Source organism: Lampetra fluviatilis, chromosome 71 (assembly GCF_964198595.1).
Source record: "Lampetra fluviatilis chromosome 71, kcLamFluv1.1, whole genome shotgun sequence".
In the NCBI taxonomy this organism is placed as follows: Eukaryota; Metazoa; Chordata; class Hyperoartia; order Petromyzontiformes; family Petromyzontidae; genus Lampetra; species Lampetra fluviatilis.
In genome coordinates this window covers 4,093,192-4,109,219 of record NC_136345.1, presented here as the reverse complement: position 1 = coordinate 4,109,219, position 16,028 = coordinate 4,093,192, and the positions used below count along the sequence as shown (strand labels likewise).

The 16,028-nt window shown below is 50.2% G+C and overlaps 1 protein-coding gene across 1 annotated transcript in view; it reads left to right on the top strand.

Moving 5' to 3' along the window:
- Positions 1–1,936: 1,936 nt before the first annotated feature.
- LOC144952979 (phosphorylase b kinase gamma catalytic chain, liver/testis isoform-like) overlaps positions 1,937–16,028 on the top strand; it is a 36,075-nt gene continuing 21,983 nt past the window's right edge. The window contains exons 1-3 of the mRNA XM_078883461.1: positions 1,937–2,152; positions 3,933–4,108; positions 5,723–5,777. Coding sequence (XP_078739587.1) covers positions 2,058–2,152; positions 3,933–4,108; positions 5,723–5,777 — 326 coding nt within the window. The 5' untranslated portion in view covers positions 1,937–2,057. The remainder of the gene's footprint in view (positions 2,153–3,932; positions 4,109–5,722; positions 5,778–16,028) is intronic.

Sequence of the window (16,028 nt, the reverse complement as noted above, 5' to 3'; positions counted from 1 at the left end):
GTCCTTGAAGTTGATTGGTCCACACCCGAGACAGCTTTCCTTAGAGCCTAGTCTCACATGGTCCTTGAGGTTGATTGGTCCACACCCGAGACAGCTTTCCTTAGAGCCTAGTCTCACATGGTCCTTGAGGTTGATTGGTCCACACCCGAGACAGCTTTCCTTAGAGCCTAGTCTCACATGGGTTGGACCAGATGACGCCAAAAGGCGCACAACTCAAAGACAACGCACCGTCAGAGTTTGAGAGCTCGGGGCAAGCATCTACACTATGGGAACCTCATTTGCCAGTAAAAATATGATAAAAGGGTAAAAAACCAATTATCATATTTTTACTGGCAAATGAGGTTCCCATAGTGTAAGTGTAACATTCCCTTATAATTCCCTGAGATAGCTTTTAATTAAAAAATTTTAAATTCAAATTTTACTCACAGCGCCCTAAAGCCTACAGCTAGGCCTAAAGCCTCGAACTAGGCCTCAAACTCTCCCTTCGTATCGTACGCCCGCGTGTGTGAAAGGGAGTTAATGTTTAACAATGTTACATTCCCTGATGCTTTTAAATAGAAACATTTACATTTAAAGCTTTTACATTAATAATTCAAACATTTAAATTACAAATTAACTCACAGCGGCCCAAAGCCTACAGCTAGGCCTAGAGCCTCGAACTAGGCCTCAACCTCTCCCTTCGTATCGTACCCCCGCGTGTGTGAAAGGGAGTTAATGTTTAACAATGTTACATTCCCTGATGCTTTTAAATAGAAACATTTACATTTAAAGCTTTTACATTAATAATTCAAACATTTAAATTACAAATTAACTCACAGCGCCCTAAAGCCTACAGCTAGGCCTAGAGCCTCGAACTAGGCCTCAAACTCTCCCTTCGTATCGTACCCCCGCGTATGTGAAAGGGAGTTAATGTTTAACAATGTTACATTCCCTGATGCTTTTAAATAGAAACATTTACATTTAAAGCTTTTACATTAATAATTCAAACATTTAAATTACAAATTAACTCACAGCGGCCTAAAGCCTACAGCTAGGCCTAAAGCCTAGAACTAGGCCTCAAACTCTCCCTTCGTATCGTCCGATTAGGTGTAGCAACATCGCCCCCTACTGCAAACACTTGGCAGGACCCTACAGAAACCTTTCGACTCAGTGGGGCTTTCCTGGCTAAACAAGTGTAGTAATACATGATGTTTATATTGTTTGGTTATTCGTTCCTACCAGCCCACCCCGCAGGGTCCTGTTTATTTTGAGCAGCAGCAGAAGCATCATCATCAGCAGCAGCAGCATCAGTAGAATCATCATCCAAACCATATGCAGAAGAATTAGAAGCAAAATCATCATCAGCAGCAGCATCATCATCAGCAGCATCATCAGCAGCATCATCAGCATCAGCATCATTATCAGCAGCATCATCAGCAGCATCATCAGCATCAGCATCATCAGCAGCATCATTAGCAGCAGCATCAGCATCATCAGCAGCAGCAGCATCAGCATCATCATCATCAGCAGCATCATTAGCAGCATCATCAGCATCATCAGCATCAGCAGCAGCAGCATCAGCATCATCATCATCAGCAGCATCAGCATCATCATCATCAGCAGCATCATTAGCAGCATCATCAGCATCATCAGCATCAGCAGCAGCAGCATCAGCAGCAGCATCAGCATCATCAGCAGCATCAGCATCATCAGCAGCATCAGCATCATCAGCATCAGCAGCAGCATCAGCATCAGCATCATCAGCAGCATCAGCATCATCAGCAGCAGCATCATCAGCATCAGCATCATCAGCATCAGCATCATCAGCAGCAGCATCATCAGCATCAGCATCATCAGCAGCAGCATCATCAGCATCAGCATCATCAGCAGCAGCATCATCAGCATCAGCATCAGCAGCATCATCAGCATCAGCATCAGCATCATCAGCAGCATCAGCATCATCAGCAGCAGCATCATCAGCATCAGCATCATCAGCAGCAGCATCATCAGCATCATCAGCATCAGCAGCAGCATCAGCATCATCAGCAGCAGCATCATCAGCATCATCATCAGCAGCGATGACGCTGGGTCTGGGAGACGAAGATTCGCTGCCCGACCGAGTTGGAGCCTCGGAGTTTTACCAAAAGTACAACCCCATGGAGATCCTGGGCAGGTGAGGAGGTGGTGGTGGTGGTTGTGGTGGTGGTGTGGTGGGTGTGGTGGTTGTGGTGGTTGTGGTGGTGGTGGTGGTTGTGGTGGTGGTGGTGGTGTGGTGGTGGTTGTTGTGGTGGTGGTTGTTGTGGTGGTGGTGGAGGTGGTGATGGTTGTGGTGGTGATGGGTGTGGTGGTGGTGGTGTAGGGGTGTGAGCAGCATGGTGGTGGTGTTTGTGGTGGTGGTTGTGGCGGTGATGGTGGTGGTTGTGGTGGTGGTGGTGTTGTTGTAGGGGAGTGAGTAGCGTGGCGAGGCGCTGTGTGAGCAGTGTGGTGGTGGTGTGGTGGTGGTGGTGGGTGTGGTGGTGGTGGTGGGTGTGGTGGTGGGTGTGGTGGTGCTGTGATTTAAAGCTTTCGTGACTGCAGGGATTCATCTTCTTGGTTCTTTCGGTAAAGTCACGTAGAAGGGAAATAATAAAATAATAAAAATAAAACACAATAAAATACAATTCTCACGACGTTTCGGCCACAACGCAAGCAGCCGTCCTCAGGTGAAGAACAGGGCTGTCGGGAAGACAGCGTCTGAATGACACAACACCAGGCTTGGCAGCGTATACTTAAGCTGGGTTGGAGGGGGAAGAGCGCCTTGACAAAGGAGTTTGCATATCAACAGATACGCTGCCAAGCCTGGTGGTGTTTCATTCAGACGCTGTCTTCCCGACAGACCTGTTCTTCTGAACACCACCAAGCTTGGCAGCGTATATTTAAGTATATATTTAAGTATATATTTAAGTATATATTTAAGTATATATTTAAGTATATATTTAAGTATATATTTAAGTATATATTTAAGTATATACGCTGCCAAGCCTGGTGGTGTGTCATTCAGACGCTGTCTTTCCGACAGACCTGTTCTTCACCTGAGGACGGCTGCTTGCGTTGTGGCCGAAACGTCGTGAGAATTGTATTTTATTATGTTTTACTTTTATTATTTTATTACTTCCCTTCTACGGGGTGACTTTACCGAAATAACCAAGAAGGTTGCTGTTATAGGGGAGTGAGTAGCGTGGTGAGACGCTGCGTGAGCAAGGCCACTGGGGGTGAGTTTGCGGTGGTGGTTGTTGTTGTTGTGATGGTTGTTGTTGTTGTTGTGTAGAGGAGTGAGTAGCGTAGTGAGGCGCTGTGTGAGCAAGGCCACTGGTTGTGGTTGTGTTGTTGTGGTTGTTGTGGTTGTGATTGTTGTTGTTGTTGTGTAGAGGAGTGAGTAGTGTAGTGAGGCGCTGCGTGGGCAAGGCCACTGGGGGTGAGTTTGCTGTGATGGTTGTTGTTGTTGTGGTGGTGGTTGTTGTTGTGGTTGTGATTGTTGTTGTAGGGGAGTGAGTAGCGTGGTGAGGCGCTGCGTGGGCAAGGCCACTGGGGGTGAGTTTGCTGTGATGGTTGTTGTTGTTGTGGTGGTGGTTGTTGTTGTGGTTGTGATTGTTGTTGTAGGGGAGTGAGTAGCGTGGTGAGGCGCTGCGTGGGCAAGGCGACTGCGGGTGAGTTTGCGTTGTTGTTGTGGTTGTTGTTGTTGTTGTGGTTGTTGTTGTTGTTGTGTAGGGGTGTAAGTAGTGTAGTAAGACGCTGCGTGAGCAAGGCCACTGGGGGTGAGTTTGCGTTGTTGTGGTTGTTGTGGTTGTTGTGGTTGTTGTTGTTGTTGTTGTAGGGGAGTGAGTAGTGTAGTGAGACGCTGCGTGGGCAAGGCCACTGGGGGTGAGTTTGTGTTGTTGTTGTTGTGGTTGTTGTGGTTGTTGTTGTTGTTGTAGGGGAGTGAGTAGTGTAGTGAGACGCTGCGTGAGCAAGGCGACTGGGGGTGAGTTTGCTGTAAAGATCATCGACTTGGCGGCCGAGCTGCTGGACGCTGAGCAGGTGGACGAGATCCGCAGCTCCACCCACACCGAGGTGGACATCCTGAGGCGCGTGGCAGGGCACCCTCACATCAGTGAGTCGCTCACTCAGTCACTCACCCACTCACTCACTCACTCGCTCACTCGCTCACTCACTCACTCACCCACACCGAGGTGGACATCCTGAGGCGCGTGGCAGGGCACCCTCACATCAGTGAGTCACTCACTCAGTCACTCACCCACTCACTCACTCACCCACACCGAGGTGGACATCCTGAGGCGCGTGGCAGGCCACCCTCACATCAGTGAGTCGCCCGCTCGCTCGCTCACTCGCTCACTCGCTCACTCGCTCACTCGCTCACTCACTCACCCACACTGAGGTGGACATCCTGAGGCGCGTGGCAGGGCACCCTCACATCAGTGAGTCACTCACTCAGTCACTCACCCGCTCGCTCACTCGCTCACTCACCCACTCACCCACACCGAGGTGGACATCCTGAGGCGCGTGGCAGGGCACCCTCACATCAGTGAGTCGCCCGCTCGCTCGCCCACTCACTCGCTCGCTCACCCACTCACCCACACCGAGGTGGACATCCTGAGACGCGTGGCAGGGCACCCTCACATCAGTGAGTCGCCCGCTCGCTCGCCCACTCACTCACTCGCTCGCTCGCCCACTCACCCACTCACCCACACCGAGGTGGACATCCTGAGACGCGTGGCAGGGCACCCTCACATCAGTGAGTCGCCCGCTCGCTCGCCCACTCACTCGCTCGCTCGCTCGCCCACTCACCCACTCACCCACACCGAGGTGGACATCCTGAGACGCGTGGCAGGGCACCCTCACATCAGTGAGTCGCCCGCTCGCTCGCCCACTCACTCGCTCGCTCGCTCGCCCACTCACCCACTCACCCACACCGAGGTGGACATCCTGAGACGCGTGGCAGGGCACCCTCACATCAGTGAGTCGCTCACTCGCTCGCCCACTCACTCGCTCACTCGCTCACTCGCTCACTCATTCACTCGTTCGCCCGCTCGCTCACTCGCTCGCTCGCTCACTCACCCACACCGAGGTGGACATCCTGAGGCGCGTGGCCGGGCACCCTCACATCAGTGAGTCGCTCACTCGCTCGCTCACCCACTCACCCACTCACTCGTTCATTCATTCACTCGTTCGCTGGCTCACTCGCTCGCTCGCTCACTCACTCACTCGTTCACTCACTCACTCACTCGTTCACTCACTCACCCACTCACCCACCCACTCACTCACTCACTCACCCACTTACTCACCCACTCACTCACTCGTTCACTCACTCACCCACTCACCCACCCACTCGCCCACTCACACACTCACCCACTTACTCACCCACTCAATCACTCACTCACCCACTCACTCACCCACCCACTCAATCACTCACTCACCCACCCACTCACTCACTCACTCACCCACTTACTCACCCACTCACTCACTCGTTCACTCACTCACTCACCCACTCACTCACCCACTCACTCACTCACCCACTCACTCACCCACTCACCCACCCACTCACTCACTCACCCACTCACTCACTCGTTCACTCACTCACTCACTCACCCACTCACCCACCCACTCACCCACTCACTCACTCACTCTGTGCTGGTGGACTGTGGTGGTGGTGGACCGTGTTGGTTTACTTTGTGTTGGTGGTGAACTCCGTGGGTGTCGTTCACAGTTCAGCTCATCGACTGCTTCGAGTCGTCCACCGTCATCTTCCTCGTCTTTGACCTGTGAGTCCACCTCCCTGTGAGTCCACCTCCCTGTGAGTCCACCTCCCTGTGAGTCCACCTCCCTGTGAGTCCACCTCCCTGTGAGTCCACCTCCCTGTGGTGCAGTGTTGAGTCTATGGTGCAGTGTTGAGTCTGTGGTGCAGTGTTGAGTCTATGGTGCAGTGTTGAGTCTATGGTGCAGTGTTGAGTCTATGGTGCAGTGCTGAGTCTGTGGTGCAGTGTTGAGTCTATGGTGCAGTGCTGAGTCTATGGTGCAGTGTTGAGTCTATGGTGCAGTGCTGAGTCTATGGTGCAGTGTTGAGTCTATGGTGCAGTGTTGAGTCTATGGTGCAGTGTTGAGTCTATGGTGCAGTGTTGTGTCTATGGTGCAGTGTTGAGTCTATGGTGCAGTGCTGAGTCTGTGGTGCAGTGTTGAGTCTATGGTGCAGTGCTGAGTCTGTGGTGCAGTGTTGAGTCTGTGGTGCAGTGTTGAGTCTGTGGTGCAGTGCTGAGTCTGTGGTGCAGTGTTGAGTCTGTGGTGCAGTGTTGAGTCTATGGTGCAGTGCTGAGTCTGTGGTGCAGTGTTGAGTCTGTGGTGCAGTGTTGAGTCTGTGGTGCAGTGTTGAGTCTGTGGTGCAGTGTTGAGTCTATGGTGCAGTGCTGAGTCTGTGGTGCAGTGTTGAGTCTGTGGTGCAGTGCTGAGTCTGTGGTGCAGTGTTGAGTCTATGGTGCAGTGTTGAGTCTATGGTGCAGTGTTGAGTCTATGGTGCAGTGCTGAGTCTGTGGTGCAGTGCTGAGTCTATGGTGCAGTGTTGAGTCTGTGGTGCAGTGCTGAGTCTGTGGTGCAGTGTTGAGTCTGTGGTGCAGTGTTGAGTCTGTGGTGCAGTGTTGAGTCTATGGTGCAGTGCTGAGTCTGTGGTGCAGTGTTGAGTCTGTGGTGCAGTGCTGAGTCTGTGGTGCAGTGTTGAGTCTATGGTGCAGTGTTGAGTCTATGGTGCAGTGTTGAGTCTATGGTGCAGTGCTGAGTCTGTGGTGCAGTGTTGAGTCTATGGTGCAGTGTTGAGTCTATGGTGCAGTGTTGAGTCTATGTGCAGTGTTGAGTCTATGGTGCAGTGTTGAGTCTATGGTGCAGTGTTGAGTCTGTGGTGCAGTGTTGAGTCTATGGTGCAGTGTTGAGTCTATGGGCAGTGTTGAGTCTGTGGTGCAGTGTTGAGTCTGTGGTGCAGTGTTGAGTCTATGGTGCAGTGTTGAGTCTATGGGCAGTGTTGAGTCTGTGGTGCAGTGTTGAGTCTGTGGTGCAGTGTTGAGTCTGTGGTGCAGTGTTGAGTCTATGGTGCAGTGTTGAGTCTGTGGTGCAGTGTTGAGTCTATGGTGCAGTGTTGAGTCTATGGTGCAGTGTTGAGTCTGTGGTGCAGTGTTGAGTCTATGGTGCAGTGTTGAGTCTGTGGTGCAGTGTTGAGTCTGTGGTGCAGTGTTGAGTCTGTGGTGCAGTGTTGAGTCTGTGGTGCAGTGTTGAGTCTGTGGTGCAGTGTTGAGTCTGTGGTGCAGTGTTGAGTCTGTGGTGTAGTGTTGAGTCTGTGGTGCAGTGTTGAGTCTGTGGTGCAGTGTTGAGTCTGTGGTGCAGTGTTGAGTCTATGGTGCAGTGTTGAGTCTGTGGTGCAGTGTTGAGTCTGTGGTGCAGTGTTGAGTCTGTGGTGCAGTGTTGAGTCTGTGGTGCAGTGTTGAGTCTATGGTGCAGTGTTGAGTCTGTGGTGTAGTGTTGAGTCTGTGGTGCAGTGTTGAGTCTGTGGTGCAGTGTTGAGTCTGTGGTGCAGTGTTGAGTCTGTGGTGCAGTGTTGAGTCTGTGGTGCAGTGTTGAGTCTGTGGTGCAGTGTTGAGTCTGTGGTGCAGTGTTGAGTCTGTGGTGTAGTGTTGAGTCTGTGGTGCAGTGTTGAGTCTGTGGTGCAGTGTTGAGTCTGTGGTGCAGTGTTGAGTCTATGGTGCAGTGTTGAGTCTGTGGTGCAGTGTTGAGTCTGTGGTGCAGTGTTGAGTCTGTGGTGCAGTGTTGAGTCTGTGGTGCAGTGTTGAGTCTATGGTGCAGTGTTGAGTCTGTGGTGTAGTGTTGAGTCTGTGGTGCAGTGTTGAGTCTGTGGTGCAGTGTTGAGTCTGTGGTGCAGTGTTGAGTCTGTGGTGTAGTGTTGAGTCTATGGTGCAGTGTTGAGTCTGTGGTGCAGTGTTGAGTCTGTGGTGTAGTGTTGAGTCTATGGTGCAGTGTTGAGTCTGTGGTGCAGTGTTGAGTCTATGGTGCAGTGTTGAGTCTGTGGTGCAGTGTTGAGTCTGTGGTGCAGTGTTGAGTCTGTGGTGCAGTGTTGAGTCTGTGGTGCAGTGTTGAGTCTATGGTGCAGTGTTGAGTCTATGGTGCAGTGTTGAGTCTATGGTGCAGTGTTGAGTCTATGGTGCAGTGTTGAGTCTATGGGCAGTGTTGAGTCTATGGTGCAGTGTTGAGTCTATGGTGCAGTGTTGAGTCTATGGTGCAGTGTTGAGTCTATGGTGCAGTGTTGAGTCTATGGTGCAGTGTTGAGTCTATGGTGCAGTGTTGAGTCTATGGTGCAGTGTTGAGTCTATGGTGCAGTGTTGAGTCTATGGTGCAGTGTTGAGTCTAGGGTGCAGTGTTGAGTCTATGGTACAGTGTTGAGTCTATGGTGCAGTGTTGAGTCTATGGTGCAGTGTTGAGTCTATGGTGCAGTGTTGAGTCTATGGTGCAGTGTTGAGTCTATGGTGCAGTGTTGAGTCTATGGTGCAGTGTTGAGTCTAGGGTGCAGTGTTGAGTCTATGGTACAGTGTTGAGTCTATGGTGCAGTGTTGAGTCTATGGTGCAGTGTTGAGTCTATGGTGCAGTGTTGAGTCTATGGTGCAGTGTTGAGTCTATGGTGCAGTGTTGTGTCTATGGTGCAGTGGTGAGTCTATGGTGCAGTGCTGAGTCTGTGGTGCAGTGTTGAGTCTGTGGTGCAGTGTTGAGTCTATGGTGCAGTGTTGAGTCTATGGTGCAGTGTTGAGTCTGTGGTGCAGTGTTGAGTCTATTGTGCAGTGTTGAGTCTATGGTGCAGTGTTGAGTCTGTGGTGTAGTGTTGAGTCTATGGTGCAGTGTTGAGTCTGTGGGGCAGTGTTGAGTCTATGGTGCAGTGTTGAGTCTGTGGTGTAGTGTTGAGTCTATTGTGCAGTGTTGAGTCTGTGGGGCAGTGTTGAGTCTATGGTGTAGTGTTGAGTCTATGGTGCAGTGTTGAGTCTATGGTGCAGTGTTGAGTCTATGGGGCAGTGTTGAGTCTATGGGGCAGTGTTGAGTCTATGGTGCAGTGTTGAGTCTATGGTGCAGTGTTGAGTCTGTGATGCAGTGTTGAGTCTATGGGGCAGTGTTGAGTCTATGGTGCAGTGTTGAGTCTATGGGGCAGTGTTGAGTCTATGGTGCAGTGTTGAGTCTATGGTGCAGTGTTTAGTCTATAGTGCTGTGTTGAGTCTATGGACAGTGTTGAGTCTGTGGTGCAGTGTTGAGTCTATGGTGCAGTGTTGAGTCTATGGTGCAGTGTTGAGTCTATGGTGCAGTGTTGAGTCTATGGGTAGTGTTGAGTCTATGGTGCAGTGTTGAGTCTATGGTGCAGTGTTGAGTCTATGGTGCAGTGTTGAGTCTGTGGTGCAGTGTTGAGTCTATGGTGCAGTGTTGAGTCTATGGTGCAGTGTTGAGTCTGTGGTGCAGTGTTGAGTCTATGGTGCAGTGTTGAGTCTATGGTGCAGTGTTGAGTCTATGGTGCAGTGTTGAGTCTATGGGCAGTGTTGAGTCTATGGTGCAGTGCTGAGTCTATGGTGCAGTGTTGAGTCTATGGTGCAGTGTTGAGTCTGTGGGGCAGTGTTGAGTCTATGGGGCAGTGTTGAGTCTCTTGTGCAGTGTTGAGTCTATGGTGCAGTGTTGAGTCTATGGTGCAGTGTTGAGTCTGTGGTGCAGTGTTGAGTCTATGGTTAGTGTTGAGTCTCTTGTGCAGTGTTGAGTCTGTGGTGCAGTGTTGAGTCTATGGTGCAGTGTTGAGTCTGTGGTGCAGTGTTGAGTCTGTGGTGCAGTGTTGAGTCTATGGTGCAGTGTTGAGTCTATGGTGCAGTGTTGAGTCTATGGTGCAGTGTTGAGTCTGTGGTGCAGTGTTGAGTCTGTGGTGCAGTGTTGAGTCTATGGTGCAGTGTTGAGTCTGTGGTGTAGTGTTGAGTCTGTGGTGCAGTGTTGAGTCTGTGGTGCAGTGTTGAGTCTGTGGTGCAGTGTTGAGTCTGTGGTGTAGTGTTGAGTCTATGGTGCAGTGTTGAGTCTGTGGTGCAGTGTTGAGTCTGTGGTGTAGTGTTGAGTCTATGGTGCAGTGTTGAGTCTGTGGTGCAGTGTTGAGTCTATGGTGCAGTGTTGAGTCTGTGGTGCAGTGTTGAGTCTGTGGTGCAGTGTTGAGTCTGTGGTGCAGTGTTGAGTCTGTGGTGCAGTGTTGAGTCTATGGTGCAGTGTTGAGTCTATGGTGCAGTGTTGAGTCTATGGTGCAGTGTTGAGTCTATGGTGCAGTGTTGAGTCTATGGGCAGTGTTGAGTCTATGGTGCAGTGTTGAGTCTATGGTGCAGTGTTGAGTCTATGGTGCAGTGTTGAGTCTATGGTGCAGTGTTGAGTCTATGGTGCAGTGTTGAGTCTATGGTGCAGTGTTGAGTCTATGGTGCAGTGTTGAGTCTAGGGTGCAGTGTTGAGTCTATGGTACAGTGTTGAGTCTATGGTGCAGTGTTGAGTCTATGGTGCAGTGTTGAGTCTATGGTGCAGTGTTGAGTCTATGGTGCAGTGTTGAGTCTATGGTGCAGTGTTGAGTCTATGGTGCAGTGTTGAGTCTAGGGTGCAGTGTTGAGTCTATGGTACAGTGTTGAGTCTATGGTGCAGTGTTGAGTCTATGGTGCAGTGTTGAGTCTATGGTGCAGTGTTGAGTCTATGGTGCAGTGTTGAGTCTATGGTGCAGTGTTGTGTCTATGGTGCAGTGGTGAGTCTATGGTGCAGTGCTGAGTCTGTGGTGCAGTGTTGAGTCTGTGGTGCAGTGTTGAGTCTATGGTGCAGTGTTGAGTCTATGGTGCAGTGTTGAGTCTATTGTGCAGTGTTGAGTCTATGGTGCAGTGTTGAGTCTGTGGTGTAGTGTTGAGTCTATGGTGCAGTGTTGAGTCTGTGGGGCAGTGTTGAGTCTATGGTGCAGTGTTGAGTCTGTGGTGTAGTGTTGAGTCTATTGTGCAGTGTTGAGTCTGTGGGGCAGTGTTGAGTCTATGGTGTAGTGTTGAGTCTATGGTGCAGTGTTGAGTCTATGGTGCAGTGTTGAGTCTATGGGGCAGTGTTGAGTCTATGGGGCAGTGTTGAGTCTATGGTGCAGTGTTGAGTCTATGGTGCAGTGTTGAGTCTGTGATGCAGTGTTGAGTCTATGGGGCAGTGTTGAGTCTATGGTGCAGTGTTGAGTCTATGGGGCAGTGTTGAGTCTATGGTGCAGTGTTGAGTCTATGGTGCAGTGTTTAGTCTATAGTGCTGTGTTGAGTCTATGGACAGTGTTGAGTCTGTGGTGCAGTGTTGAGTCTATGGTGCAGTGTTGAGTCTATGGTGCAGTGTTGAGTCTATGGTGCAGTGTTGAGTCTATGGGTAGTGTTGAGTCTATGGTGCAGTGTTGAGTCTATGGTGCAGTGTTGAGTCTATGGTGCAGTGTTGAGTCTGTGGTGCAGTGTTGAGTCTATTGTGCAGTGTTGAGTCTATGGTGCAGTGTTGAGTCTGTGGTGCAGTGTTGAGTCTATGGTGCAGTGTTGAGTCTATGGTGCAGTGTTGAGTCTATGGGCAGTGTTGAGTCTATGGTGCAGTGCTGAGTCTATGGTGCAGTGTTGAGTCTATGGTGCAGTGTTGAGTCTGTGGGGCAGTGTTGAGTCTATGGGGCAGTGTTGAGTCTCTTGTGCAGTGTTGAGTCTATGGTGCAGTGTTGAGTCTATGGTGCAGTGTTGAGTCTGTGGTGCAGTGTTGAGTCTATGGTTAGTGTTGAGTCTCTTGTGCAGTGTTGAGTCTGTGGTGCAGTGTTGAGTCTATGGTGCAGTGTTGAGTCTGTGGTGCAGTGTTGAGTCTATGGTGCAGTGTTGAGTCTATGGTGCAGTGTTGAGTCTATGGTGCAGTGTTGAGTCTATGGTGCAGTGTTGAGTCTATGGTGCAGTGTTGAGTCTGTGGTGCAGTGTTGAGTCTATGGTGCAGTGTTGAGTCTATGGTGCAGTGTTGAGTCTAGGGTGCAGTGTTGAGTCTATGGTACAGTGTTGAGTCTATGGTGCAGTGTTGAGTCTATGGTGCAGTGTTGAGTCTATGGTGCAGTGTTGAGTCTATGGTGCAGTGTTGAGTCTATGGTGCAGTGTTGAGTCTATGGTGCAGTGTTGAGTCTAGGGTGCAGTGTTGAGTCTATGGTGCAGTGTTGAGTCTAGGGTGCAGTGTTGAGTCTATGGTACAGTGTTGAGTCTATGGTGCAGTGTTGAGTCTATGGTGCAGTGTTGAGTCTATGGTGCAGTGTTGAGTCTATGGTGCAGTGTTGAGTCTATGGTGCAGTGTTGAGTCTATGGTGCAGTGTTGTGTCTATGGTGCAGTGGTGAGTCTATGGTGCAGTGCTGAGTCTGTGGTGCAGTGTTGAGTCTATGGTGCAGTGTTGAGTCTATGGTGCAGTGTTGAGTCTGTGGTGCAGTGTTGAGTCTATTGTGCAGTGTTGAGTCTATGGTGCAGTGTTGAGTCTGTGGTGTAGTGTTGAGTCTATGGTGCAGTGTTGAGTCTGTGGGGCAGTGTTGAGTCTATGGTGCAGTGTTGAGTCTGTGGTGCAGTGTTGAGTCTATTGTGCAGTGTTGAGTCTATGGTGCAGTGTTGAGTCTGTGGTGCAGTGTTGAGTCTATGGGGCAGTGTTGAGTCTATGGTGCAGTTTTGAGTCTATGGTGCAGTGTTGAGTCTATGGTGCAGTGTTGAGTCTATGGTGCAGTGTTGAGTCTGTGGTGCAGTGCTGAGTCTATGGTGCATTGTTGAGTCTGTGATGCAGTTTTGAGTCTGTGGGGCAGTGTTGAGTCTATGGTGCAGTGTTGAGTCTATGGGGCAGTGTTGAGTCTATGGTGCAGTTTTGAGTCTATGGTGCAGTGTTGAGTCTATGGTGCAGTGTTGAGTCTGTGGTGCAGTGCTGAGTCTGTGGTGCAGTGTTGAGTCTATGGTGCAGTGCTGAGTCTGTGATGCAGTGTTGAGTCTATGGTACAGTGTTGAGTCTATGGTGCAGTGTTGAGTCTGTGGTGCAGTGTTGAGTCTATGGTGCAGTGTTGAGTCTATGGTGCAGTGTTGAGTCTATGGTGCAGTGTTGAGTCTGTGGTGCAGTGTTGAGTCTATGGTGCAGTGTTGAGTCTATGGTGCAGTGTTGAGTCTGTGGTGCAGTGTTGAGTCTATGGTGCCGTGTTGAGTCTATGGTGCAGTGTTGAGTCTGTGATGCTGTGTTGAGTCTATGGTGCAGTGTTGAGTCTGTGGTGCAGTGTTGAGTCTATGGTGCAGTGTTGAGTCTATGGTGCAGTGCTGAGTCTGTGATGCAGTGTTGAGTCTGTGGTGCAGTGTTGAGTCTGTGGTGCAGTGTTGAGTCTATGGTGCCGTGTTGAGTCTATGGTGCAGTGTTGAGTCTGTGGGGCAGTGTTGAGTCTATGGTGCAGTGTTGAGTCTGTGGTGCAGTGTTGAGTCTATTGTGCAGTGTTGAGTCTATGGTGCAGTGTTGAGTCTGTGGTGCAGTGTTGAGTCTATGGGGCAGTGTTGAGTCTATGGTGCAGTTTTGAGTCTATGGTGCAGTGTTGAGTCTATGGTGCAGTGTTGAGTCTATGGTGCAGTGTTGAGTCTGTGGTGCAGTGCTGAGTCTATGGTGCATTGTTGAGTCTGTGATGCAGTTTTGAGTCTGTGGGGCAGTGTTGAGTCTATGGTGCAGTGTTGAGTCTATGGGGCAGTGTTGAGTCTATGGTGCAGTTTTGAGTCTATGGTGCAGTGTTGAGTCTATGGTGCAGTGTTGAGTCTATGGTGCAGTGTTGAGTCTGTGGTGCAGTGCTGAGTCTGTGGTGCAGTGTTGAGTCTATGGTGCAGTGCTGAGTCTGTGATGCAGTGTTGAGTCTATGGTACAGTGTTGAGTCTATGGTGCAGTGTTGAGTCTGTGGTGCAGTGTTGAGTCTATGGTGCAGTGTTGAGTCTATGGTGCAGTGTTGAGTCTATGGTGCAGTGTTGAGTCTGTGGTGCAGTGTTGAGTCTATGGTGCAGTGTTGAGTCTATGGTGCAGTGTTGAGTCTGTGGTGCAGTGTTGAGTCTATGGTGCCGTGTTGAGTCTATGGTGCAGTGTTGAGTCTGTGATGCCGTGTTGAGTCTATGGTGCAGTGTTGAGTCTGTGGTGCAGTGTTGAGTCTATGGTGCAGTGTTGAGTCTATGGTGCAGTGCTGAGTCTGTGGTGCAGTGTTGAGTCTATGGTGCAGTGTTGAGTCTATGGTGCAGTGTTGAGTCTATGGTGCAGTGTTGAGTCTATGGTGCAGTGCTTAGTCTATAGTGCAGTGTTGAGTCTATGGACTGTGTTGAGTCTGTGGTGCAGTGTTGAGTCTATGGTGCAGTGTTGAGTCTATGGTGCAGTGTTGAGTCTATGGTGCAGTGTTGAGTCTATGGGTAGTGTTGAGTCTATGGTGCAGTGTTGAGTCTATGGTGCAGTGTTGAGTCTATGGTGCAGTGTTGAGTCTGTGGTGCAGTGTTGAGTCTGGTGCAGTGTTGAGTCTATGGTGCAGTGTTGAGTCTGTGGTGCAGTGTTGAGTCTATGGTGCAGTGTTCAGTCTATGGTGCAGTGTTGAGTCTATGGTGCAGTGTTGAGTCTATGGGCAGTGTTGAGTCTATGGTGCAGTGCTGAGTCTATGGTGCAGTGTTGAGTCTATGGTGCAGTGTTGAGTCTGTGGTGCAGTGTTGAGTCTATGGTGCAGTGTTGCTGTGGTGCAGTGTTGAGTCTATGGTGCAGTGTTGAGTCTATGGTGCAGTGTTGAGTCTGTGGTGCAGTGTTGAGTCTATGGTGCAGTGCTGAGTCTATGGTGCAGTGTTGAGTCTATGGTGCAATGTTGAGTCTGTGGTGCAGTGTTGAGTCTATGGTGCTTTGTTGAGTCTATGGTGCAGTGCTGAGTCTATGGTGTAGTGTTGAGTCTGTGGTGCAGTGTTGAGTCTATGGTGCAGTGTTGAGTCTATGGGCAGTGTTGAGTCTATGGTGCAGTGCTGAGTCTATGGTGCAGTGTTGAGTCTATGGTGCAGTGTTGAGTCTATGGTGCAGTGTTGAGTCTGTGGTGCAGTGTTGAGTCTATGGTGCAGTGTTGAGTCTATGGTGCAGTGCTGAGTCTATGGTGTAGTGTTGAGTCTGTGGTGCAGTGTTGAGTCTATGGTGCAGTGTTGAGTCTATGGTGCAGTGTTGAGTCTATGGTGCAGTGTTGAGTCTATGGGCAGTGTTGAGTCTATGGTGCAGTGTTGAGTCTATGGTGCAGTGTTGAGTCTATGGTGCAGTGTTGAGTCTATGGGCAGTGTTGAGTCTATGGTGCAGTGCTGAGTCTATGGTGCAGTGCTGAGTCTATGGTGCAGTGTTGAGTCTATGGTGCAGTGTTGAGTCTGTGGTGCAGTGTTGAGTCTATGGTGCAGTGTTGAGTCTATGGGCAGTGTTGAGTCTGTGGTGCAGTGTTGAGTCTGTGGTGCAGTGTTGAGTCTGTGGTGCAGTGTTGAGTCTGTGGTGCAGTGTTGAGTCTACGGTGCAGTGTTGAGTCTATGGTGCAGTGTTGAGTCTATGGTGCAGTGTTGAGTCTATGGTGCAGTGTTGAGTCTGTGGTGCAGTGTTGAGTCTATGGTGCAGTGTTGAGTCTATGGTGTAGTGTTGAGTCTATGGTGCAGTGTTGAGTCTATGGTGCAGTGTTGAGTCTATGGTGCAGTGTTGAGTCTATGGTGCAGTGTTGAGTCTGTGGTGCAGTGTTGAGTCTATGGTGCAGTGTTGAGTCTATGGTGCAGTGTTGAGTCTGTGGTGCAGTGTTGAGTCTATGGTGCAGTGTTGAGTCTATGGTGCAGTGTTGAGTCTATGGTGCAGTGCTGAGTCTATGGTGCAGTGTTGAGTCTATGGTGCAGTGTTGAGTCTATGGTGGAGTGTTGAGTCTATGGTGCAGTGTTGAGTCTATGGTGCAGTGTTGAGTCTATGGTGCAGTGCTGAGTCTGTGGTGCAGTGTTGA